The sequence below is a fragment of the Vulpes vulpes genome, chromosome 12, assembly GCF_048418805.1.
Source record: "Vulpes vulpes isolate BD-2025 chromosome 12, VulVul3, whole genome shotgun sequence".
Lineage (NCBI taxonomy): Eukaryota > Metazoa > Chordata > Mammalia > Carnivora > Canidae > Vulpes > Vulpes vulpes.
In genome coordinates this window covers 54,586,402-54,611,757 of record NC_132791.1, presented here as the reverse complement: position 1 = coordinate 54,611,757, position 25,356 = coordinate 54,586,402, and the positions used below count along the sequence as shown (strand labels likewise).

The window sequence follows — 25,356 nt, the reverse complement described above, 5'->3', positions numbered from 1 at the left end:
TTTCCTTGATAGGCAATAAGCTTGGAAGGTAAAATGATGATGGTTCCCATTTTCAAGGCAGATTATATCTTGATGGGAGAAGTGAACATCTGAAGAAACCATTAGAATGCAGTCTAATGCATGCTCACAAGCATATATACGGAATACTGTGAGAATGCAGAGATGAGTACCTTACCCCTTCTCAGGACAAAATCATGGAGTTCTCCCATGCAAGAACATGGAACTGAGTCTTGTAGATGATTAGGATTTTGCCAAGACGACTAAGAATAAAAGATCATTCTAAGTAACAGGAACAGTAGATGTAAGAGATGTATAAGCAAACAGGTTTCTCACCCCTCAACACACACACACACACACACACACACACACACACACACACACACACAGTAATCACCTTGCAATATAGTTTGTATATCAAATCATGTTGTACACCTTAAACTTACAGTGTTATATGCAAATTTTATCTCAATAAAGCTGAAAATAAATAAAAACATGGTTCCATTAAGGGTCAGCAAATTTGTTCAGCTTGACTAAAAAGCAGAGAATACATAGGAACAGAGAAAAACATAAAGTTGAAGAGGAGGACAAAGTTCAGATCTGTGCTGTCCAATATGGTAACTAGTAGCCACATGTGGTTACTTACATGTCAATTATTTGCAATTAAAATTTTAAATTAAAATTCTCAGTCATACTAGCTACGTCTTAAGTCCTCAATAGCCACTTGGGGCTAGTTACTATCACCAATTTGGAAACTGATATAAATTATTTCTATCACTGTGGGAAGTTTTTTTTTTTTAAAGTTTTTATTTATTGATTTTAGAGAGAGTGAGTGCAAGCAGGGGGAGGCACAGAGGGAGAGGGGGAGAACCCCAAGTAGACTCCCTACTGAGCACAGAACCCAATGTGCCTCTCTATCTCAGGACCCTGAGATCATGACCTGAATGGAAATTAAGAGTTGGACGCTTAACCCACTGAGACACCCAGGCACCCTAATGCTAATACAACAGTTCTAAAAAGAATGGCAGTGAACACTAAGGCAATGACACAGGCAAACTGAAAGGAGAGGAGTGTATAAATCTTGAAACATTTGAGAGGAAGCATCTACAGATATTATTGACCTATTAAACTATAAGTGTGCATAACATGTTTCATGTTCTTCAGCAACCCCCCCATAAGACAGGCAGACCTAATATTACCATCTTCGTTTTTTGAGGTACAGCAACCAAACCATGGAGGGTTTAGATGAAATGCCCCAATTATACAGTACGTACGGAAGAATTCAAGACAGATGGCTCATATAAACGCTAAACTATTTTCAGTTGGCATAATTACCCATTTTACTCACTGAATATTACTCCAATTACCTTTTTGCTATTTATAAATATGAAATACACCTTCCTCAAATATCTAAAATATTCTTACTGAGAATATTCAAAAGCATTTAAATCTGTTGAAAACTATGAGAGCAATACCCAATGGAGTTTCAAAAACGTTACTGTTATAGACATGCTCTTTTTAACATTAAGGAAAAAAAACATTCACTTTCACATTAAAATTATGGCTCTCATCTTTATATAAAGCACTATATGACAAAACTATGAAAATAATTCATAAAAATAAACCATCTTTTTCAATGCTTCTAAGCATTCAATTAGAGAATATGCAAATTTTGTCTTCCTAAAACTTTGATGTACAGATTGTGTACTAGTAATAATTGTGATAAAGACAACAGTAGCAAAAAATTCTGTACATCTTTAAGAATTTCTGATCTTCAGCATTTTAGCAAGGAAAAGTTGACGATGGTGAGGAAATGAAAAAAGAAACTATCAAATCTGCACTGCTGTCTAGAAGAAAAAAATGATTTTTGATCTTTCTCTCTAAATTGCTGACAGTAAAAGAAAAGAATTCAAAGACTCTAGGGTAGCCATAAAACCAATTTTCTACTGGATGTTTTAACAAATACTAATTAAGATTTTTGCTACACAGTATCCTTTATATAGCAAACTCCCAATATGTAGGTATTTGGTCAGACATACAGGTTTTTACCTACTGCTAACATTAATGAAAAGTAAATGAAAACCTCTTAAAATGCTTTCCAAATTTCCAGAAATATATCCATGTTAGAAAAAAAAGCAAGCAGAAACTATTATTTCAAGAAATAGTGAATTTATGTAACATCAACAAAAATCCTTTTTCAACTCAAGTCTTATAGTTAAATAACTACCCTGAATCAGCTTGAGCTCTCCCCTCTGCCAAATTCCTGACAGTACTTAGTAGGTTAAGTACTTAAAACTAGCTATGCAAGACTTTAAATTCAACAATGCCACACTTCACTTACAATCATCAAGCAGTGTGCCTGTTGCACTTTCTGGTCTACACAAGAAACCAGCATATCCTTAAGAGGATAACTTTCAGTACACATGGGAATTAGAAGTAAATGACTCAGGAGCATAAGCCACAGTTACGTACAGAAAATTCAGAATTTGCCTAGGCTTCATGACATGACACTAAAAAAATCTAAGAACACACCAGAGCTGAGACTGGAGTAAATGATCAAAATACACACACAGACTATGCACTCTAGCTCGGATAAGGAAAACCAAATAATACAATTAAAAATAATTTAATAATTCTACTTCCCAGAATTTTTCTAAAGAAACCAGTATCTGTCCATCTGTAACCACAAAGATAATTAGCATGTTAGTTTAAAGAAATAAATACTAAAAAAAATCTAAATGATCAAATACTGGGGAGTAAATAAATTATGGCAATTGTTATAATGGAGTACCATGACACTCTCAAGAGTAATATAAAAAAAATGTTTTCTTAAGAGTTTATTTATTTATTTATTCACGAGAGACACGGAGAAACAGAGGCAGAGACATAGGCAGAGGGAGAAACAGGCTCCATGCAGGGAGCCCAATGTGGGACTCCATCCCAGGACTCCAGGATCACGCCCTGAGCCATAGGCAGACGCTTAACTGCTGAGCCACCCAGGCATCCCCCTCAAAAATTTTTAATAGCATTCAAACATGCTCATATTACACAACTAAGTTTTATAATGTTATCATATATTTAAGTCTTAAAAAGCTAGCCAAAAAGCTTACATTTGTATCTCTATGTGAAAAAACCTTTACCAAGAATATATAAAATGTCATCAATGGTTACATAACTGGGCAGTATGACTAGTCAGTTAACTTTTAATCTTTCCAAAACAGACACATATTACTTGTATAATACTGTAAACTTGTTAGTTTAAATCAATTTATTATAGGGGAATTTATTATATAAAAAGAAATTATTTCATAATAGGAACAGGAAATGAAGTTTATGTGCCTCTAGATGTGGCAAAAAAAAAAATTAGGAGACTATTTCATGTTATTCTTTCTTGTTAGAAACAGAATGTATGGAACCAATGACATAAGGCAAATGTAACTAAATCCTTAGAGTTGCCTTAAATTTAGCACTTATTCACTATACACAACTTCCTACATAATCCTCCTTACTCCTTGATATGGAAGGAGAAATTTCTGTTTTGACAACCAAATGAATTAAACATACCTTTGGGAATTTTGTTGCAATTAATCTTTAAACTGTTTTTGTATTTTGGCGGGATCATGACTTCTTTGAAAATTGATAAAATACTCCTGGACTTATCTTTTTTTTTTTTCTGTTAAGATCTGAATATAGAAAGGTGTTGAACTACAACTGGAATGTTAATGAGTGCAAATTTCACAAGTCTGCCATGTTCCCAGTGAAACTCTGATCTGAAAGAATTATACAAAACCATACTTCCTAGGCATAGGGACTTCCCATGGAAAGAGATAAAGTTCAGAAAGTACACAGTTGTGCTATAAAGGCTGTTTTCTATTTTAATATATGCTTTGAAAACACAAGGGCATTAGAAGAAGAAGAGCATGTAAGGTCCAAGTTATGTACTCAAAGATCCTGGGCAATAGCCTGCAAGGTATAATAGGATGTAAGATGTTCACAGATTACATCAGCTACCTGAGAGCACTGTTCTTGATTAAGAGCTCAAATCTAATGATTTTTATTTTTTTATTTATTTGAGAGAGAGAGGGAGAGAAATAGAAAGCAGGAACAGGGGAGAAAGCTAAGGGGGAGAGGGAGAAGCAGACTCCCCGCTAAGAAGTGAGCCCAAGAGGCTCAATCCCATGACTCTGAGATCATGACCTGAGACGAAGGCAGATGCTTATTAATCCACTGAACCACCCAGGAACCCCTAGCCTTTCTTCTCGATTCAAGTTTTTTAGTTTAAAGTGAAGTTCACTATAATTACAAAACTGAAGATTCCTGGAGAAACAGCTGATGTTTCTTCTAGTGTTACAAAACCTAAAGCTAATTATTTCATCTGCTTCTCCTTCTTCAATATTTGCATGTAAAAACATATCACTAACACTTGCTTGTTTCTGCACTAACACAGAGTATTTGTATTTCTCCCACACCACAAGGAAAAAATTGATGCATTTCTTTTGTATCCCTTAGAGCATATCAGGAAAAAAATTTCCCAATAAGTCTATTGCCTGAGTTCTCAGAACTCTTACCTATATTTCATTCAGACAATAAAAAGGCAAGAAAATCCACAAATAAGGTCTAAAAAGATATGGAAAGAATGTTTTTTTTACATTATTTAAAACAAAACCAAAGCCAAAACAAAACTCCCACTGGAAGAGCATTTCTACCAAGCTCAACTGAGCACAAGTATTTTAAAAAATTATATATATTTACCTGCTCTAAAATTTTATATGTTAAGCCGTAAGTATTGATATTACTAAAAATACGTGTAAATTAAAGATACTATAAATAAAAATTAAAGAAGATCCATGAAATGTCCCTAAATATACTCACAGAAAGATAGCTGTTAATGTCCACATCATCAGTAATAGTTTGGCGTTCTCCTTTATAATTAATTTTCCGAAACCTTCGCCGAGACTGTCTGGCAGGAATTTCTCTTTGTAGAATACTATCTTCATTATCTTTGGAATTCTCTACCTGAAACACATGTTCACATTCCTGATTCAATATCCAGTTTTTCCATATTACTGACAGTCTATGGAGTCTTAACAAGTTCAAAGGAGGATTCATTTACTTCTTGTGAGTAACTGAATCAAGAAAATAGTCTGTATAGGACATCACTCATGAGTTCAAGATTAAAGGTGACATTATTATAAAGAGCTAGAGACCACAGTTTCCTTCCAGGAAATAGTCTGTCTTGCTCACATAAACATATACCCTCTAAGTAAAGTCACTTACCAGAAATGAAGGCTGTTAACTACACCTACACATGCAATAATTATGACTTCTGAGTTAAGTCCAATTATAAGCTGATCATACATGTATTTAGTCAGCCAATACTCATGGCTATGATTTCAGTGAAATGCTCAACAGCAAAACAAAAATGTTTTAGGCATTATTCTGTGGTGTCCATCTTAATGTAGGACAACAGAGTAAGAATGACATTTTTTTTTTTTTAAAGATTCTGTTTTTAAGTAATCTCTACATCCAATGTGGGGTTTGAACTCAACCCTGAGATCAAGGGTTGCATGCTCCACTGACTGAGCCAGCCAGGTGCCAGGTGCCAGCCAAGGCTAGCATCTTTTAATAAAGAAGTGAAATCTAACATATACTGAGGACTAAAATGGGCCAGCATGCATAAACTTTGTATTATTTAGTTCACACAGCAGTCCTGCAAGCAAGTATTACTATCTGTAGCTTATGGATGAGCAAAAGCAAAATCCCAAAAGATTACTTTCCAGTTTCACTTTGTGATATTTATTATTAAAGGTGAGTTGGAATACAAGTCTGTCTCCAATATTCATGGCACTGATACAAGACCACGTTTCTGGTCTCATCACAGACGAAACCATAATTTTAAAAATTATTTTTAAAAAGGCACGTTGACGTTCTAAAGTATATCATATAATTAACATCACATCACATAAACAGTATTCTGTTTCTCCCCCAAGTTTTCCTTCAAATGTCCTATCCTTTGCTAATATCAAGAATTTCCAGTTACTCAAGTATGAAATTTCATGAATATTCCTAATTCCCCTGCTTGTTTTCCAAATCTTATCTTCAATCACTTATCAGAACTTGTCAATCCTTTTTTAATAAATTCCTCTCACATTGCCCTTTCTTTCATTCCCATTACCATCATTCCTTATTCAAGTCTTAACCACTTCAGTCCTAATTATACAAAAAGGTGATCCTGTTGCTTCAGACACATTCCTCTCCAATTCAATCCTATAATGGTTAAATAAATCAGCTAGATAAATCATCACTGTATCATGTTTCTTGTTCAAAAATGTTACGATGGACCTGTAATAGTTACTGAATGAATTTTAAACTATTATATGTGATATTCAAAGCCACTTATGACCCATTCCTCCCATTTTAAATTATTGTATCTTACAAAGGTAAGCCTGGAAAAACTGCCCCCTTATCCTTTTCTCCCCCACACATACACACAAATACCTGTTACATAAAACCTCTAATGAGATGCGTAAAATTTCCTGATGATTTATCAGAAAGAGTTGATGTCTGTCTGTTTCAGGTATGAGTGGTACAAGAGTTCAAGAGTAAGAAGTAGCCAAGTCAATATGACTATTCATAGGTCCCTATAATATACTAACTTATATTCTACTAAATAACTTTAATTTGTGTTATCCTACCCATTCTATCTTTACTTGCTGATATACTACCAGTCATTTAAGACACATCTCAATTACCATCTCTCTTCTATAACCACAGAAGACATTCCTCTCCTCAGACCATGACTACTTTATTTTGTGTACACAACCCAAACTTCTCATAAATAGGACATACTCTCCATTGCCTTCAGGCCTTTGTATATGCTGCTGCTGCTACTACCACAAACCCCATTCCTCCTTTGCTAGTATCATGGCATCCTTTCCATACTTCATGATCCTCCCTCCTTTGCCCCAGGAAGCTACTACCCCTTCTATAACACTAGGCATATCACCCATAATTACCACATATAAGTCCATCTCACTAACAAGTTCCCTAAGACAGGAACTGCATTATGTATTAGTCTTTGTTCATTTAACATTCAAAAAGTTTGCCAAAATGGGCAACACTTTAGATTCTCTTTTTCTCTTCATATATGGTAGGTCCTTGGAAATACATATAAGGCACTCAAAAAATATAAGGGTAGGCAGAATAAGTTACCATTATTCTTCTGAAAGGTAAAATCAGGAGAGACATAAGAACAATTTTCACCTCAACAATTACAGAATTTTGAATAGGTGGCAATATATGCTACCTCCTTGAGATTTAATTTGCTCTTCTAAAAAATGATGGGAGAACCACAGTATTCACTAAATCACTACACCAGAGCCTGTACCAGAAACTGCAAGTTATATTACTTAAGGCTCACAATGTCCCTGTAACACAGCTGCTCTTTCTGTTTCAACAGATGGTACAGAGTCTCATAAAACTTCAGTAATTCATACAAGTGGGTAAGGACTCAATACCCAAGTGTAATTACTAAAGTTCATCTCCTTCACACTGCCCTATCCCAAGGGATGAATTCGATTATCCACTTTAGGTGAAATTTCAGTATTATATAATCCAGAATTCTAATACCTATCATTTATTGAGCAAAAGTAGAGATAAACAATAAAGGCCAAAATACAAATAGTAAATTAAGTTGAGGAAAGGAGTTTCTAGGAGTTTCTAAGTCTCAAAATTTTAAGAAAAGTACCAAATGAAAACTAAAACCAAATAATGTATGAAGGATTAAGTACTCTTAACAAACCTCCTGTCAAATACTACTGCAATGTGAGATTGAACAAAATTGCAAATGCATGCCTTATGTCATAAAAGTAAGAAATCAAAAGGCCAAGACTGAAGTGAAAGCAAAAAAAACAAGGAGACAGGCTACCAACAAAGCTCTTGATCTACCAAAAGAAAGATTTCCCAACTCTAGAGACTAGACCCTCCACTTTGTTGGTTGTAGGGAGTGAGAAGTACAAGAATCCATCAAAGACGGGGAATCCAATAGTAGACTTATTCATAAAGCTTAACCCAACTAGTAGAATCCTTATTGCGAGAATATAAGCCTACCCTGCAGGAGACAGGAAGAAAACTTGCTTGGCACTGAGAGAAGAGGAAGGTAAAAAGCAACCAATGAAACAGAAAAAAAAACATTTTCCCTAAGAACTTGAAACATAAGCTGTCCCTCATGCAGGTCAGTAGTTTGAATTAGTAATACTACCTTATGCAAATTTAAGCAAATTTACTTAGGTAAATATAAGACGTTCAGGACTGATAATGTATATATACAACGGGCAAAAACAAATCTAAAAACCTCTCTGCAAGAATATAAATTTAAACCAAACTCAAAGAATTCCCACACCTAATGTACAAGACCTAGGACTTCCTGTATAAATATACCTTTCCCCAAAAAAGAACCAAGGAAAAAACCCCTAACTGTAACAAAAACCAAACATGTGAACAAATGATAGACGTGATGAGCAATAATGGACAGAAAACAACAGACTCACACTTGCAAATACTCCAATGTATCGGAGAAGGACAAACATTATATGTTCTCATTCATTTGGGGAATATAAATAATAGTGAAAGGGAATATAAGGGAAGGGAGAAGAAATGTGTGGGAAATATCAGAAAGGGAGACAGACCATAAAGACTCCTAACTCTGGGAAACGAACTAGGGGTGGTGGAAGGGGAGGAGGGCAGGGGTGGGGGTGAATGGGTGATGGGCACTGAGAGGGGCACTTGACGGGATGAGCACTGGGTGTTATTCTGTATGTTGGTAATTGAACACCAATAAAAAATAAATTTATTATTAAAAAAAAAGAAAAAAGAAACTATGGGCAGCCTGGGTGGCTCAGCGGTTTAGCGCCGCCTTCAGCCTAGGGCGTGATCCTGGAGACCCCGGATCGAGTCCCACGTCCGGCTCTCTGCATGGAGCCTGCTTCTCCCTCTGCCTGTGTCTCTGCCTCTCTCTCTCTCTCTCTCTCTCTCTCTCTCTGTCTCTCATGAATAAATAAATAAAGTCTTTAAAAAAAAAAGAAAAGAAAATATTATAAAATTATAATAAAAAACTTTCAAAGAGAAACTTGAAAATAAGCCAGAGATTATAAATAGCAACTCAGTACGTAAGGATCGATCATGCCAAAAAAACCCACAATAAATCCCAGTGCCCTTCCTCCCCAATGCCAGGCTGGCTACCAAGCACTGTGTAATAAGCAAAAGCAGTCTACATTTGCCAGAGGGACAAGAACATAGGGAGATACCCTGTACAAAATATAAGAGCACAAGCAAGACCTAAAAATGGGGGTGAAACAAGATCATTCAGAAAGACCTTCCAACAAACCAATCCCAATCCTAAGGACAAAGTAAAACTAGAATTTGAAGCACTGGTGAGCTAAAGGAAACCATAACACAATAATGCAAACCTAGCTCAACTCTAGCAGAAGGAGAGGTGTGTTGAGCTCCAGGCCTAAACATGATCTATCCTCATTCTCTACTGCCCCATACACACATTACGTAACATTAAATCCAAAATAATGACTCACATAAAAATAGAAAGAGTTAAACAGCAAAAACAAACAAAAAGCCAATCCATTGCCAAAACACAAAGCAACCAATAGCACAATCCACCAAACTCACACATGATCCACAGGCTGTAACTATGAGAATTTAAAAACAACTATGGTCAATACAGTAAAGGTGGCAGAAAGGTAGAAAAGGTGGACAATATGAACAGACGAAAAATTTCAGCAGACATAAGGAAAATATGAGGGAGTAAAAAGAATCTTAGAAACAAAAATCATGGTATCAAAGATGAAAAATGCCTTTGATAAACTCATCAGTAAACTTGATGCAAGTGAATTAAGAATCAATGAACTTAAACATAGATCAGAAGAAATTACCCATACTGAAATAGAGGAAAAAGAAAAAAAAAGAGAGCAAAAAAAGTAAAGAAAAAAGGAATTAAAGAGCATAGAGAGATGTAACTAAAAAGAACTGGCAAGATAAAGCTAAAAAAATTATACAGTATGCAGCAGAAAGTCAAGATGAGATGAAAAATAAGCATATAAGATATAGACTGAAAAGATTTAACATATACTTAAAGATCAAAAACAAGATGACAGAAAAAGGAGGTTACATCCAAAGAGAAAATCAGACTTTTTGATTAAAACAAAAGCCCAAAGCAGTCCAACAAATCCAAAAATACCACTATAAATTCACATTGTAAAGATAAAAAGAAGACTTTTAATGTTCCCACAAGGAAAACGTAGATCAGCTATGATGGACAGCTATGGCTGTCTGTTCTTAATCTAACAGACTTCTTTAAAAAGAATAAATGTCAGAAGACAATGGACTATACTGACTGTGCTAAGAAAAATGACTCTCCTCCTCAAATTGCATTCATGGCATAACAATCCTAAAAAATGATACAAAATAGGGGCACCAGGGTGCTCAGTGGTTGAGCTGCCCTTGGCTCAGGGTGTGATCCTGGGGCCCAGGATTGAGTCCTAGATTGGGTTCTCTGCAGGGAGCCTGCTTCTCCCTCTGCCAATGTCTCTGCCTCCCTCTGTGTCTGTCATGAATAAATAAATAAAAGCTTAAAAAAGGAAATATAAAATATTGTTTCAGCCATAAAAAAGAAAAAAATACACTCAGCTGAGATGTTTATCAATAAATATTAAAGAAAATTTTAAACCTTGTATCTTAGATGTAACACAAGTGCTCCCATAAGTAAGGCTCTCAGATGGAAGAAATTAAAAGTAAATAAATGGTTATTTAATGATAACCTGATAATACCTGAGCACACAGTGATTGCATAAAACAGCACAACAAAATTAGTGAAGTAGAAGTAAATATACACATACATGTTATCGATACATACATAACAGCTTTTAACATTATCAACATTACCACCAACATCCTGGTACTACATAATCTTCCTTCCTAATGATTTATGTATATATTACAATGATTAAAATTACATACCCTCACATATATGGAATATGTGTTTATACCTAATAATGTGTATACATAACACAAAAAAATTAACAAAAACTTTAATGTCATTACTACTAAAAAGACTACAAGCTCTTTCTGCCCTTAAGACTTAACCCATTAGAAATGCAGACAAAAATATTACGTATACCGTATAGATACAGAAAAAGCATTTCATAGTAACTCAAAACTCATCATGATTTTTGAAACTTTTTGCAAACTAGGAAAAGAAGAAAACTTTCATAAACTTATTAAAGTTATCTGCATTAACCCTATAATCAACATTGAAAACTTTCTCCTGGCCTTTGGGAATGCGTAAGGAAAGCTCAACATTACCAAAATACTGTCTTTTAAACTCATCAGAAATGGTAAATCCTGGTGGAATTATATCAACAATTTTACATATATTAAACTTACTTGTTTTTGTTTTTGATTAGAGATTATACTTTTCCCTCCTTTTTGAATTATTTTAAGTATATAAGAAACATTTACATAGCTCCACTAAATAGGTCTCCTTTCTTATGTTTCTTCTAGTTCTTGGCTTTTTAAAAACTTTCCATGCCTATTTTGCACAAAACCACCATCATATCTCAAGCATTTTCCATTGGGATTTCATCAAATTTACAAGGTAACTGAAGGAAAGTTAGTAAGTTTATGATGGTAACTACTTGTTTAAGAACCTGGTTATTTTGGTTTTTGTTCAAATTTAATTTTCTGCTTTTGGGGAGTATTTAAAGTCTGCAAATTTGTTTATAATGAAGTATTTTATGTGGTTATTATAAACATTCTTATACGATACATATATATGATATATATATATATGTATGCTATAGATATATAGCATACATATATATATATATATGCTTTATATATATATATATCCATAAAAAAACTGCTAGGATTCTGATGAGGACTGCACTCATTTTTATAGGAATTTGGAAATAATATTCTTATCTTAAAGATATTCTCTCAATTTAGATCTAAAGATTTCAAAATCATTTATGGTTTTCTGTGTTGACGCTTCCTATAACTTTTGTTAGATTTATTCTGACATATATGGACCCTCTGATGTTCACAAATCGTATATTCACTAATTTTTAAATTATTTGTTGTTCCTAAATATAAATACAATTTATTTCTGTACATAAGTATCCAGTGACTTTGCTAAAAGGACTATTAATTCTAAAAGTTTATATGTAAGTATTTTTTAATTTCCTACATGCAAATCATTTCATCTGTTTAGTAGAGTATTATTTTTTTAAAATCTTTTTTTTAAAATTTTTATTTACTTATGATAGAGAGAGAGAGAGAGAGAGAGAGAGAGAGAGAGGCAGAGACACAGGCAGAGGGAGAAGCAGGATCCATGCACCGGGAGCCCGACGTGGGACTTGATCCCGGGTCTCCAGGATTGCACCCTGGGCCAAAGGCAGGTGCTAAACTGCTGCGCCACCTAGGGATCCCTATATATTTTTTTTAAAGGGATGGTGATTGATCAATTGATTCAGGGCACAGGAGCAGGGGGAGGGGGACAGGGAGAGGGAGAAGATTAGCAAGGAGCCTGACTCAGGACTCCATCCCAGGACCCTGGGATCAGAAACCTCCATAATCAGCCATAGGCAGACACTTAACTGACTGAGCATCCAGGCAACCCCGCTTCCTCTTTAGGTCTGCTTTACATGCCACTGACTTTTATATTTATCTTTATTGTTTCTTGGCTTCTAATTTCTGTAGGTATATAGTTTGCTGATCTCTAATTTCTTGATGTAATTCTTCACTGAATGTCAGTCTTTCTCTTAAAGCAGTAAGGTTTAAATTGTTCACCTAAGGCTCAAGAAAAATTTCATACATTTTGATATATCATCTTTATTCAGCTCAAGATATTTTCTCATTTTTAGAGTGACTGACAAGTGATTTACTCCTGAACTTCAAGTTATATTTTGTTGTAGTTGTTTATGTAATTGGTTTCGAGGTTAATTCCACGATGGCCAAAACACAAACCAAAAATTAAATTTGGGATCCCTGGGTGGCTCAGCAGTTTAGCGCCTGCCTTTGGCCCAGGGCATGATCCTGGAGTCCCGGGATCAAGTCCCACATTGGGCTCCCTACATGGAGCCTGCTTCCCCCTCTGCCCTGTCTCTGCCTTTTCTCTGTGTCTCTCATGAATAAATAAAATCTTTAAAAAAAGAAAAAAACTAAATTCTTTGAGATTTATATTCCAGAGTACAGTCACAATTATTTGTAAGATTTTAGAGAGAGCGCATGCTCTAGTGGGGGACAGGGATGGGGGGCTGGAAGAGGGAGAGATCTCAAGCACAGTACCTCCTGAGCAGAGAGCCCAGGATGCAGAGCTCGATTCCATGACTGAGATCATGACCTGAGCCAAAACCAAGGGCTGGAGCTCAACCCACTGAGCCACTCAAGCGTCCAGAGTACAGTCACATTTAAAAACATTCCATGTGCATTTGTAAAGTACATGCATTCAGCTGTTGATGGGTGCAGAATTCTCTACATAACACTGAGCAGAGGGTTCAAATCTTCAAAATCCTTACTGATTCCTGATATTTGCTTTGTCACATTTAGAGGAATGTTTAAATTATTTGCTATCGTTGTGGATTTGTCAAGTTTTCATTTTACTAATGACAACTTATTTTTTAGTCATATAATAAGGCGCATAAAATTCCAGGATTGTTTAAGCTTGATACATGTTTACCATGATGAAACACCGTATTTACATTAAATAATTCTTCTTGCCTTAAATTATACTTTGAAAATTGGAGACACGCCAGCTCTATTTTGGTTATTGCTTAGAACACACAACTTCTTCTGTACTTTTAAATCTTCTCCACTTGATCAAGAAGTGAGATTTCTTCTCAAACCTTATGATTACAGTTTTTGATATGGCATGTAATTGTGTTAAAAGAATTTAATCCGGTATGTGCTCTTTATTGGAATATTTATATTTGTTGTAATTTCTGATATACTTGCAAGGAAATCTATCATCTCACGTTCTTTCCTCCCATGTTGTTTTCTCTCTCCTCTGTGCCTTCATTATTCCATTTCCCCTCTAATTACAAAGCTGTATAGAGATGACATATATGCTTATTAAATCTATTGTATTTACCAGTTTTAGAAAATGCAAAAATCCTAGAAATTTTTCACTTCATACCTCCTTTTCTTATGTCATGTGTTTACATTTGGCATGTATTTTAAAATACAAAAGATACTCTTATTATTGTTTTCTAGTCAATATACATATACCTAGGGATCCCTGGGGGGCTAAGAGGTTGTGATCCTGGAGTCCCGGGTAGTCTCACATCAGGCTCCCTGCAGGGAGCCTGCTTCTCCCTCTGCCTGTGTCTCTGCCTCTCTGTCTCTCATGAAAAAATAAAATCTTTTTAAAAAAATATACATATACCTAAATGCTTTACTTTGTCTTTATTTCTATCCACATGTCTATGCTTCCATCTGTGATTCCCTTTTCCCTGAGAAACTCCCACTTGGTAAACTGACTGCCTAACGATTGCTGAAAATTTTCTTCACTTTTGTGTGAAAATTGTTTACTTAACAAATGAAGCTTCAATTTTTGTTGAGAGTGGGTATTTTACAAGTTGTGGTGGTTTAAAAGTAATGTGTTTTTTCCTCTGACTGATTTTATAACTTCTTTTTGATTTTCAGTAGTTTCACTGTAATGTGCTTACACGTAAGTTTCTTTGTATTTATCCTGCTTTGAGATTGTAGAGTTCTCAAATCTGTGAGTTGATTTCTTTAGACAGTTTTGGAAAATAATCAACCATCAGCTCTTCCAACACTTCTTTCTTTTCCTTCTAGGATTCTAATTACTTACATTAGATCTTTCCTATTATTTGTTTCCTACACTCTACTATGCACTTTTAAATATTTTCTTCATCTGTTTTTCTTCCAGCTTGTCATTCAGTTCCCTAACTCACTGTTCAGTCAAGTTTTACCTTCGGTAAAAATCCACCTACTGAGCATCATTTTCATTTGTAGGTATTTCTAGTTGTACAATTTGGAAACCATGATTTCATTTTTATAGTTTCCAATCTTCTAAAATTCTCCACTAAATCCTTGAAATACTTACTAATCAGCTGTTTTAAAATATGCATATGTTAACTCAAGTATTTGCATCTCCTATGTGAATTTGCTTCTTTTGGCTGTTTTCCCTCTGGTTTCTGAACACTTTTTCCACAGATTCTGCTATGCAGTATATTTTCACTATCATTATTTTGCAAAACTCTGTAATTTCAGTATGAATTTATTCTTTGATGAAAAGTTATATGGTAGGCTCAAAATTTTCTCAGGTCAAAGAGCCAATTAATTTTCTGTTAATAGTAATTTAGAATTTCATTGCATGTTAGCAGAAGGTATTACTCTAATTTATGAAAATTACTGAATTTTGTAAATATAGGCTCAATTTCTGTGAATGTGGCACAGGCACCTGATACAGTTAAACAATATATGTTGTAGAATTTGACTTATCTCCGTAAGATTCACCTTACAGTTTATATTGTTCAGGTCTTCTATTTCATTTTTTTCTCAACTCCATATACTCTGTGCTAAGAACAGAGGATTAAATTCTCTAGTAGTGTATTTCTAGGTCTCAATCAATCCTCTGGAGTGTCTGTTTTATATAGAAGGTTTCTGTGTAATTTGTTGCAAAGATATTCATGTGTTCTAAAAATTGTTCTTTTAAGTCACAATTCATTCTACTTTGGCTTGAATTCTACTTTGAATTCTAATTTTCATTGGTCTAATATGCCATTATCTGCTTTATTTTTAGCCTTCCTGAAACAACAATCATAGGAGTGTCTCTCTTAAAAAGCAAAAAGGGGCACCCAGGTGGCTCAGTCAGTTAAATGTCTGACTCCTGATTTCAGATCAGGTCATCATCTCAGTATCCTGAGTTCAAGCTCCACCTTCAGGCTCTGAGCTCAGCATACAGTCTACTGGAAATTTTCTTTCTCTCTCTCTCTGACCCTGCCTCTGCTTTTGTGCACACTCTAAGATAAATACATTTTTTTTAAAAGATTTTATTTATTCATGAGAGAGACGAGAGGCAGAGACACAGGCAGAGGGAGAAGCAGGCTCCCTGTGGGGAGTGCGATGTGAGACCCTATCCTAGGACCCCAAGATCACACCTTGAAGCTAAGGCAGACACTCACTAAGCCACCCAGGTACCCCTAAATTAATAAATATTTTTAAAAAGTATTTAAAAAAAAACTACATAGCTGGGTCTTCTTAAGTGAGCCAAACTAAAAATCTTTTGCTTATAAAAGGGTACATGAAGCCATTCACATTTACTGGTATGACTAATATTATAGGTCACAATTTTTAAGATTTTATTTATTTATTCATGAGAAACAGAGAGAGAGGCAGAGACACAGGCAGAGGATGAAGCTGGCTCCCTGCAGGGAGAGCCTGATGTGGGACTCACTCAATCCCAGGACCCCGGAATCATGCCCTGAGCCAAAGGGAGACACTCAACCACTGAGTCACCACGGTGCCCCCAGGTCACAATTTTTTAATCTTTTATAATTATGTGTACTTTACTGCATTTCTCTAGGAAATGTATATTCTTTGCTTCAATAAAAAAAAAAAATTTGGCTACTTAGGAAGACCTGTATTTTTGTTCTACTGGTTACTTTTGTACTTAAACTTTTTTTAAAGGTTTGTCTCTATATTCTTTTCTCATACATTTTTTCCTGAGATATAATTCACACACCATAAATCCTCCTCTTTTAAGTATACAATTCATCAGTTTTTAATATAGTTACAAGTTGTGCAGCCATCACTATTACCTAGTTCCAGAACATTTTTATCATTCCAAAGAGAAACTCTATGCCCACTGGCCTCAGCTTTTCATCCCTCAAAATTTCCACATTCTGGTTATTTCATGTAAATGCAATCACACATTATGTGGTTTGTGTCGGATTTCTTAGAACAATGTTTTCAAGATTCATCTATCTATATTACAGGATGTATCAATATTCAATTCCTTTTTATTGCAGAATATGCCATCATGTGAACATAAAACATTTTGTTTAATGTTTATCACGTTAAAGGACATAACATCTGGCATGTTTTCACTTTTCAGTTATTATGAATGTTATAAATGTCAATGTACAAGACTTAATGTGGACACGTTTTCAATTCTCTAGGGTATCCATACATGTGGGAATGGAACTGATCGTCATACAGTATTTCATTTTCAACTATTTCATGAACTGTCAAATTCTTTTCCAGAGATGCTGTATCTCTATTTTTCTACCAGCCATGTATGAGGGCTTTCATTTCTCTGTACCCTTGCCAATACTTGTTATATAGTCCATGTGTTTTTTTTTACTCCTTTCTTACTATCTGTGGGGAAGCACAGTCTTCCCTGGGCCTGTTGTGCTTCTACACATTTTACTAAGTTAACAAAGAATGCACAGTCCTAACCACTCATTAACTGGGCCATTTCTCACAGTTGTCCTTGTAATGAGCAATCCTGAAGGATGAAGTAATGTTTCCTGCTGAGAAAAGAGCATGCATGCACTATGAAAGCAGTACATTCCCCCAAGCTCAGGGGTTCTTAGTTGCAATGCAAACCTACTATGTGGGTGCCATCACTGTGGGCCACCCAGAACTGCCTCCATGGGACCTGGGAAGCAGGAGAATCTACAGAAATATGCTAATGATATGCTGCTTGCTACAGCATGAGTAAAGAAGTTGCTTCTGACTCACAAGTCTTACGTCTTCTGTCAACATCCATGAAATAAGTAAACTATTAGATTATATAGTAATCAAACCCCAAACCTTATAATAATCTAGTTTAACAGTAATTTATTATTTTAACACTCTCACCTATTCTTTATGCAACAAACATCAATTAGCTTATTTTTTTTTTCCTATTTCATTTTGTTTTCCCGTTTTATTACATTCTGTCACAATAGGTAATATAGTAATCTTTCCCTCATAGCTCTACCTTTGAGTCTTACCAACATATTTATGTATTTTAAACATTCATCGCTGTTTCTTTCAGTGAGGTTTCCCTGGTAATTTCTCAGTTGGGTAAAATATCCTCTAGCGATTCCTTAAAAAAACTCATGGGTACCTAATTCCTTAAGTTCTTTTATGTTGAAAACTGTTTTGCCATAACCTTGAAAAAGACAAATGTGGCTGACACAAAATCCTTAGTTCATACTTATTTTTTCTTTTTTCTTTTATTTTTTTTTAAGATTTTATTTATTTATTCATAGAGACACAGCTAGAGAGAGAGGCAGAGACACAGGCAGAGGGAGAAGCAGGCACCATGCAGGGAGCCCGATGCGGGACCCGATCCCGGGTCTCCAGGGTCACACCCTGGGCTGCAGGCGTGCCAAATAGCCGCGCCACCAGGGCTGCCCTCTTTTTATTTTTTAAAGGCTGTTCCACTTGTGCCTTATTTTGGTTGTCCCAATGGATTTTTAGTATTTCTTTTTAAAAAAGAGTCTTTTAGAGAAAGAGCAAGTCCAAGTGGGGGAGGAGGGTACGTAGAGGGAGAGAATCCCCAGCCGACTTCCCTTTAAGCATGAAGCTCTACATCCCACTGGATCATGAGCCGAGCTGAAATCACAAGTCAGATGCTTAACTGACTGAGCCACCCAGGTGCTCCCTTGCAGTGGATTTTTAAATGTCTGAACCAATGCAATTCATTTGCCTTTGGAAATTATGTTGTATTTTTGCCTGCAGACGTTAAGAATTTTTTTAATCTTTGAAATCAAATAGTTTTATAAGGAAATGTCTTGGAAATGATCATTCTGGGCCAATTTACCCAGTCCCCAGGAGAGCCTTCAGATGTGTAGATTTGAATCTTTTTCAATTTATAAACAATTTTTGTTAAATACTACTTTAAACATAGTTGCTTTCTATGGATTATTCTCTCCTGAGGTTCTTAAAATTAGGAATGCTATCCATTCATTGCCTATCTTCAATTTCCAGTATTTTCTCTAACATTTGTTTTATTCCAGCTTTGAGATATAATTCACCGTAAGACTGTGCAAGTTCAAGATATTTAATGGGCTGGTTTGATAAATTTCTATATTAGAAAATGATTATGACCACTGCCTCAGCTAGTACCTCTATCACATCACACATTTACCATTTCTCTCAGCAACTTTCAAGTACATAGTATCTCTGACACATTTTTTCTTTCTTTTTGTCATTTTCTTTTACTCAGTTTTTTCCCTACCTTTATTTGATTCTTAGTTTTTAGTTGACACACAAGGTTTTATTAGTTTCAAGTATACAACACAATCATTTGACAAGTTTATACATTTTGCTATGCTCAAATGTAGCTATCATCTGTCACCAAACATTATTAACATAATACCCTCAAGATCCATCCACATTATCACAAATGGCAAGATCTCATCCTTTTTAATATTCCATTGCATATATACCTTATATTCCTTATCCATTTGTCTATTGTCTACCAATGAACACTTAGGTTGCTTCCAACTCTTGATTATTGTAAATAGTACTGCAATAAACATAGGCAGTCATGTATCTTCTCAAATTAGTGTTTTTGTTTTCTTTGGGTAAATACCAAGTAGGAGACTTATTGGATAAGATATTTTGTTTCTAAATTTTTTGAGGAACCTCCACACTGTTCTTCACATTGGTTGTATTAATCCACATTCCCACCAACAGTGTATGAGAATTCCTTTTACTCCACATCTTCATTAACCCCCTCCCCTTAATTTATTACCTTTGATTTTAGCCATTTTGACAGGTGATATCTTACTGTAGTTTTGATTTGTTCAATGCACCTTATTAAAGTTTGAGTGTGTTCTCCCTGGGGCATCCTGCAATTTATTTATTTCTAAAATAATTATTTTCTATGTCTTCCATTTCTTTACCGAGTATATACTCTTTTATTCCATTTTTCTTAATAATTTCTTTTCTTGGTTTTTGACTTTCTAATTTTACATTTAAAAAAATGTCCTGGGTAGCTCAGTGGTTTAAGTGTCTGCCTTCGGCCCAGGGTGTGATCCTGGTGTCCCGGGATCAAGTCCCACGTCAGGCTCCCTGCATGGAGCCTGCTTCTCCCTCTGCCTGTGTCTCTGCCTCTCTCTCTGTCTCTATCATGAATAAATATTTTTTAAAAATGTCCTCAAATGATTGAAAATGTTTGCTCTATAGTAAGGTCAGTTTCATCTGTGTGTTTGTTATTTGTTGTTTTTTTTTTTTTTTCTGGAGTATGGATGAATTTCCTTCAGTTGGTATGTAATGAATCTCTTCTGTTTTGGTAACTATATATACTTTTATTAATCTTCCTGTCTTATCTTTTTGTGGTAGTGGGATTTTTTTTTTTTTTTACAAGACTTCTAGTTTAATAGGAAATTACCAAATACTCTGAGGTCCAGGTATTTTAGGATATTTTTTCTTTTTTGTCTTGGTGAGGGGAAAAAGCATTATGAGACTCTGATTTTATGTTCACCTTGTCTTGCAGGAACCTAAAACTTCCGACATGCTTTTTTTTCTTCTTCAACACTTAACTACTAAGGGGGTTTGCCTTCTTTTTACCTTTTATCTTAACCCTGAAGATACACATTTAGAAGATGACTTTTGTAAATCATTACATTTTAAATGACTATCCTGTAAAACATGTTCTATTCTATCATACATACACACCCACAATTTTAAAGTCAGTGTGCAGTGACAGTGCAGATTAAGCTTAGGTCCACTTGGTAGCTTCTATCTTGTGTGTTTTCTGCAATTTGCTTGGTCGGCCTTTGCTCACCACAAAGTCTTGGTGAGAGTTGGGAAAAGACAGTGTGTGAAAGATAATATGCTGAGAATTGGTGGGTTTTCTCTCCTTACAATTATTTTCTAAATCTGGCCTTCTCTGCCTTCAACCTATGCATGAATATGGTTTATACATAGATTTCTTTTACTCTTCTTGTAGCTCTGCACTGCCTCTGGAGAAAATGTTGGAAGACAGATAGTTAAGTCATTACTGTTGTCTTTGGCTACCCAGAGGAATGAGACCTAAAAGTTAAAATAAGGAACTAAAACAAATTCTATAAAGCAGGGCACCTGGATGGCTCAGTCAGTTAAGTGTTTGGGGATTAAAACTCAGGTACATGATCTCAGGGTCTAGAGATCAAGCCCTTTGTCTAGCTCCACATTCAGTGGGGATTCTACTTGAGATTCTCCCTCTCCCTCTGTGCTTTCCCCCAGTGGTGCTCTCTTTCTCTAAAACAAATCTTAAAAAAAAAATTCTATAAAGCAATACAGGATAAAAGTTCAGTAATATTGTCATGAGGAAGGTTTTTCTAATAATAAGCATGACGTTAACCAGAAACTTTTAAGAGGAAAACTCTACAGATAAAAACAAACAAAAAAAAACCTAATGCAAAATTTATTTTAAAGAATAAATGATATATTTACAGCCTTGTATAAGCTCATTTATTAACAAAAAGCTCTTAAGAATAAGAAAGACTAAAAAAAATAATCTGGGTCACCTGGGTAACTCAGTCAGTTGAGCATCAGACTCGATTTCAGTTCAAGTCATGATTATAAGACACTGAGATAGAGACCTGAGGTGGGCTCAACACTCAGCAGGTAGTCTGCTTAGGGTTCTCCTTCGCTTTCTCTTTCTCTCTCTCCCCTCCCCCACGGTGTTATCTAACATAAATAAACCTTACTAAAAAAATAATCCAATTAGAAAAATGAGAAAAATTAAGAAAAACAAATCCCCCTGAAGGCATATGAAAATATGCACAAGTTAAAACAAGGAAATTTCCTTATAGCATGTCAGATTAAGATGACTCTGATCACCTGATAGTTAAAGATGCTCAGTAATACAAATTCCCAATCATTAGTGGAGTTATTAAAATTTGTACACATAAACCATTTAAAACAACTTATGAAAACAAGAAACATGTATTTCTAACATTCATGCACTCAGACTAAATTCTTTCATGAATTCTAAATAATTTCATCTAAAAAATACTGACGTACCAAAGATTTATACTTGTACAAAATATTTAATACATTTTAAGAAGTCAAAACATGTAGTATCAGGGTGCCTGGCTGGCTCAGTCAGTAGAACATGTGACTCTTAATCTCAGGTTTATGAGTCCAATGTTAGACATGGGATCTACTTAAAAAAGATGTAATGGTGAAAAACTTAAAAGAAAAAATTTATACAGTATTTTGTATAAATATTTTGGTTTTTTTTGTTTTTTTTTTTAATTTTTTTTTTTTAATTTTTTATTTATTTATGATAGTCACAGAGAGAGAGAGAGAGGCAGAGACACAGGCAGAGGGAGAAGCAGGCTCCATGCACCGGGAGCCTGATGTGGGACTCGATCCCGGGTCTCCAGGATCGCGCCCTGGGCCAAAGGCAGGCGCCAAACCGCTGCGCCACCCAGGGATCCCCTGTATAAATATTTTGTATAAATATTGTATACAATATTTATACAATATTTTGATAAAATCTTTCATAAATCTCAAAAATAAAAATCTTAAAACCATTTTGTATTATTTTCTCATAACTTATAAAAGATTTTTTTTACTATGCTGCTCATCAACGAAATGTGGTTTGGAATTAAAAATTACCACAACCAATCAGCAAATACTTGATGTACAACTCTTTCTCTCAAGGTCATGAGTTCAAGCCCCATATTGGGCATAAACATCACTTAAAAAAATTTTTTTATGTGATTCTTTGGTGATTTTCTAAGATTTTATATGTATACACACAAATTTTTTCTTAAACATCTATGTATAAATTGACCTCAAAATATATCAACATGAATTTCCTAAAAACGAAGACTTTGTTTCATATAACCCCAGCATAGTTCTTAAAATCAGGAAATTCCAGGGCATCTGGGTGACTCAGTGGTTGAGAGTCTGCCTTTGGCTCGGGTCATGACCCTGGGGTCCTGGGATCAGGCTTCCTGCGGGTAGCCTGCTTCTCCCTCTGCCTAAGTCTCTGCTTCTGTGTGTCTCTCATGAATAAATAAATAAAAATCTTAAAAAACAAAACAAAACAAAAAACCAGGAAATTCAGTACTATTTACTCTACAAGTCCATATTCAAATTTCATCAATTGTGCCAAAAGCATCATTCATAGCCATAAGCCCTTCCACCTCCAGGATTTAATGTAAGATCAAGTATTGTGTTTATGTCTTTCTGCCTTTAATCTGAAATAGTCCCTTAGTCTTTCTCTATATTTTCTGACACTGGAATATTCTGCGTAATGGTCAATTAGTAGAATGTTTTCATTTTATTTTGTCTGGTATTTTCTAATGACTAGATTCAGGTATGCATTTCACACAGGAAATTATCACAAAAGTGGTATTTTTGTCCTCATTTCATCCTATTAGGAATAGTAGTTTATCAGTTTGTGCCCATACTGATGGTGATAGCAATGATTTTATTATAGTGGTATCCTCCATGTTTTTCCCAACAGAAATTTGCTAATTTTCCTCTTCATAATGATTCGTGGGGAGATATATTGAGACTGTAAGTACTGTTTTCTCAAACACTAGCCCTCAAGTTTCAGCACTCATTAATGATTTTGTAAAATCATTTTTTCTCTATTTGTTAGTATTTCAGTTATAGGGAAGAACATTCCCTTCTCCCTTATTCACTCACTCGTATCAGGAGAATTTATAAATTCTTATATTATATATAGGGATACCAGTAATTACTATTAATTTTTATTTTTTATTTTATTTTATTTTTTTATTTTATTTTATTTATGAGAGAGAGAGAGAGAGAGAGAGAGAGAGAGAGAGGCAGAGACATAGGCAGAGGGAGAAGCAGGCTCCATGCACTGGGAGCCCGACGTGGGATTCGATCCTGGGTCTCCAGGATCACGCCCTGGGCCAAAGGCAGGCGCCAAACCGCTGCGCCACCCAGGGATCCCTACTATGAATTTTTATGTGGATTCTCAAATTGTCCCAGATTTGGGCAACAGGAGTCCCTTTAATCTGGTTCTTCTGTCCTTTTGCCAGGTCCCTAATGCTTTCTCTGAGTGTTTTCTAACTTTTAGAATGGGTACTTGAAACATTTTATACTTTGATATAGTGAAGTTATAAGGATTATACATTTGTAACATCTCAACAAATTATATGTATTTAAAATATGTGTATTTGTGCATGCTAATCCTCTAGCTAGCAGCACTTTCTACAATGTTAAAGGCAAGGAATTCTTAAACTACTCTGTTCAACTAAATACTGATAATGGAAATCAAGTTTCTTACCCTTACAGAAAGAAGGTAACAAGCAAAGAATAAAGGCCAGAATAAGCTCTGGGTTTTAAACACAGATACAAAGAAATAAATACAGACACATGTATATACATGTGTATGGGCACATACACACTCACAGTGTATTTTCTAGCTCTGTTCACTGACAGACCCTTTAAGCAAAAAGGCACCGGGAGCAATGAAAAACACTGGCAGCCTTATCTTGGCTTTAAATTCTATACCCCACTGAACAAGCAGATCTTCTTTGAGACTGGTCTGGGCAGAAAAACAGCCCTCCCTTTAACTTACAGGGAAAATTAACTTAATAATTTATAAGTGATTAATCTCTCTGTAATTTAATAACACTGAATACTTAACAGTGAACACTTAAAATGGTTGATAGTAAATTTTATGTTGTGTATTTTAATGCAATAAAACTAAGCAAACAAAAAAAAAGTATATGAGAACACTGAGGTAAAAAGCACTATTCTTTCCTGATAAAGCAGAAGAAATACAAAATATGTGAACTGACAAATAAATGAGAAAATCGGTACTGCCTGAGGCAGTTTTCTTGACGTGTCTCTCAATATATTTATTTAAAAGATAAAGAGTTCTGAGGCCTTATATATGCTACATATACCAACACTTGAAGAACATAAACATAATGCACAGTCCAAGCCTTGAATAATCTTCAATTTAATTAACATTCACTGAATACTTACTATGCAGGCAGCACTCTGCAATACAATGGAAGACACAAAGCGAGTAAGATATAATTTTTGCCTTTTAGGAGCTAAAAATTCATTTGTTTATGAAATTTAGGACACTGAGTGCATGATAATGTAGATGATCCAGTTTGGGGAAGAGGTAACAAGAAACTAGGAAGATGTGAAGTTTGAACTCTGACATTAAAATGCTTCGTTAAGAATGCAACTTCACTTCTTAAAAATTTAAAATCAAATCATATGACATGATCATCTACAGGAGATGCTAGCAGTACAATGAGCCCATTCAATATAATTCTTTTCTAGTAAGGTCATCTCAGAAAAAGGTAAATCAAAAAAACAACACAAGGTGTTGTG

The 25,356-nt window shown here is 35.0% G+C and overlaps 1 protein-coding gene across 25 annotated transcripts in view; it reads right to left on the bottom strand.

The window, feature by feature from the left end:
• The window catches only part of RAPGEF6 (Rap guanine nucleotide exchange factor 6), a 185,436-nt gene that overhangs the window by 113,175 nt on the left and 46,905 nt on the right, over positions 1 to 25,356 (bottom strand). For 19 of the 25 annotated variants that reach the window (XM_025994964.2, XM_072731802.1, XM_025994963.2 and 16 more), the window contains one exon: positions 4,870 to 5,013. The exons of the other annotated variants lie outside the window; for them this stretch is intronic. In XM_025994964.2, coding sequence (XP_025850749.2) covers positions 4,870 to 5,013 — 144 coding nt within the window. The remainder of the gene's footprint in view (positions 1 to 4,869; positions 5,014 to 25,356) is intronic. 25 annotated transcript variants of the gene reach the window in all.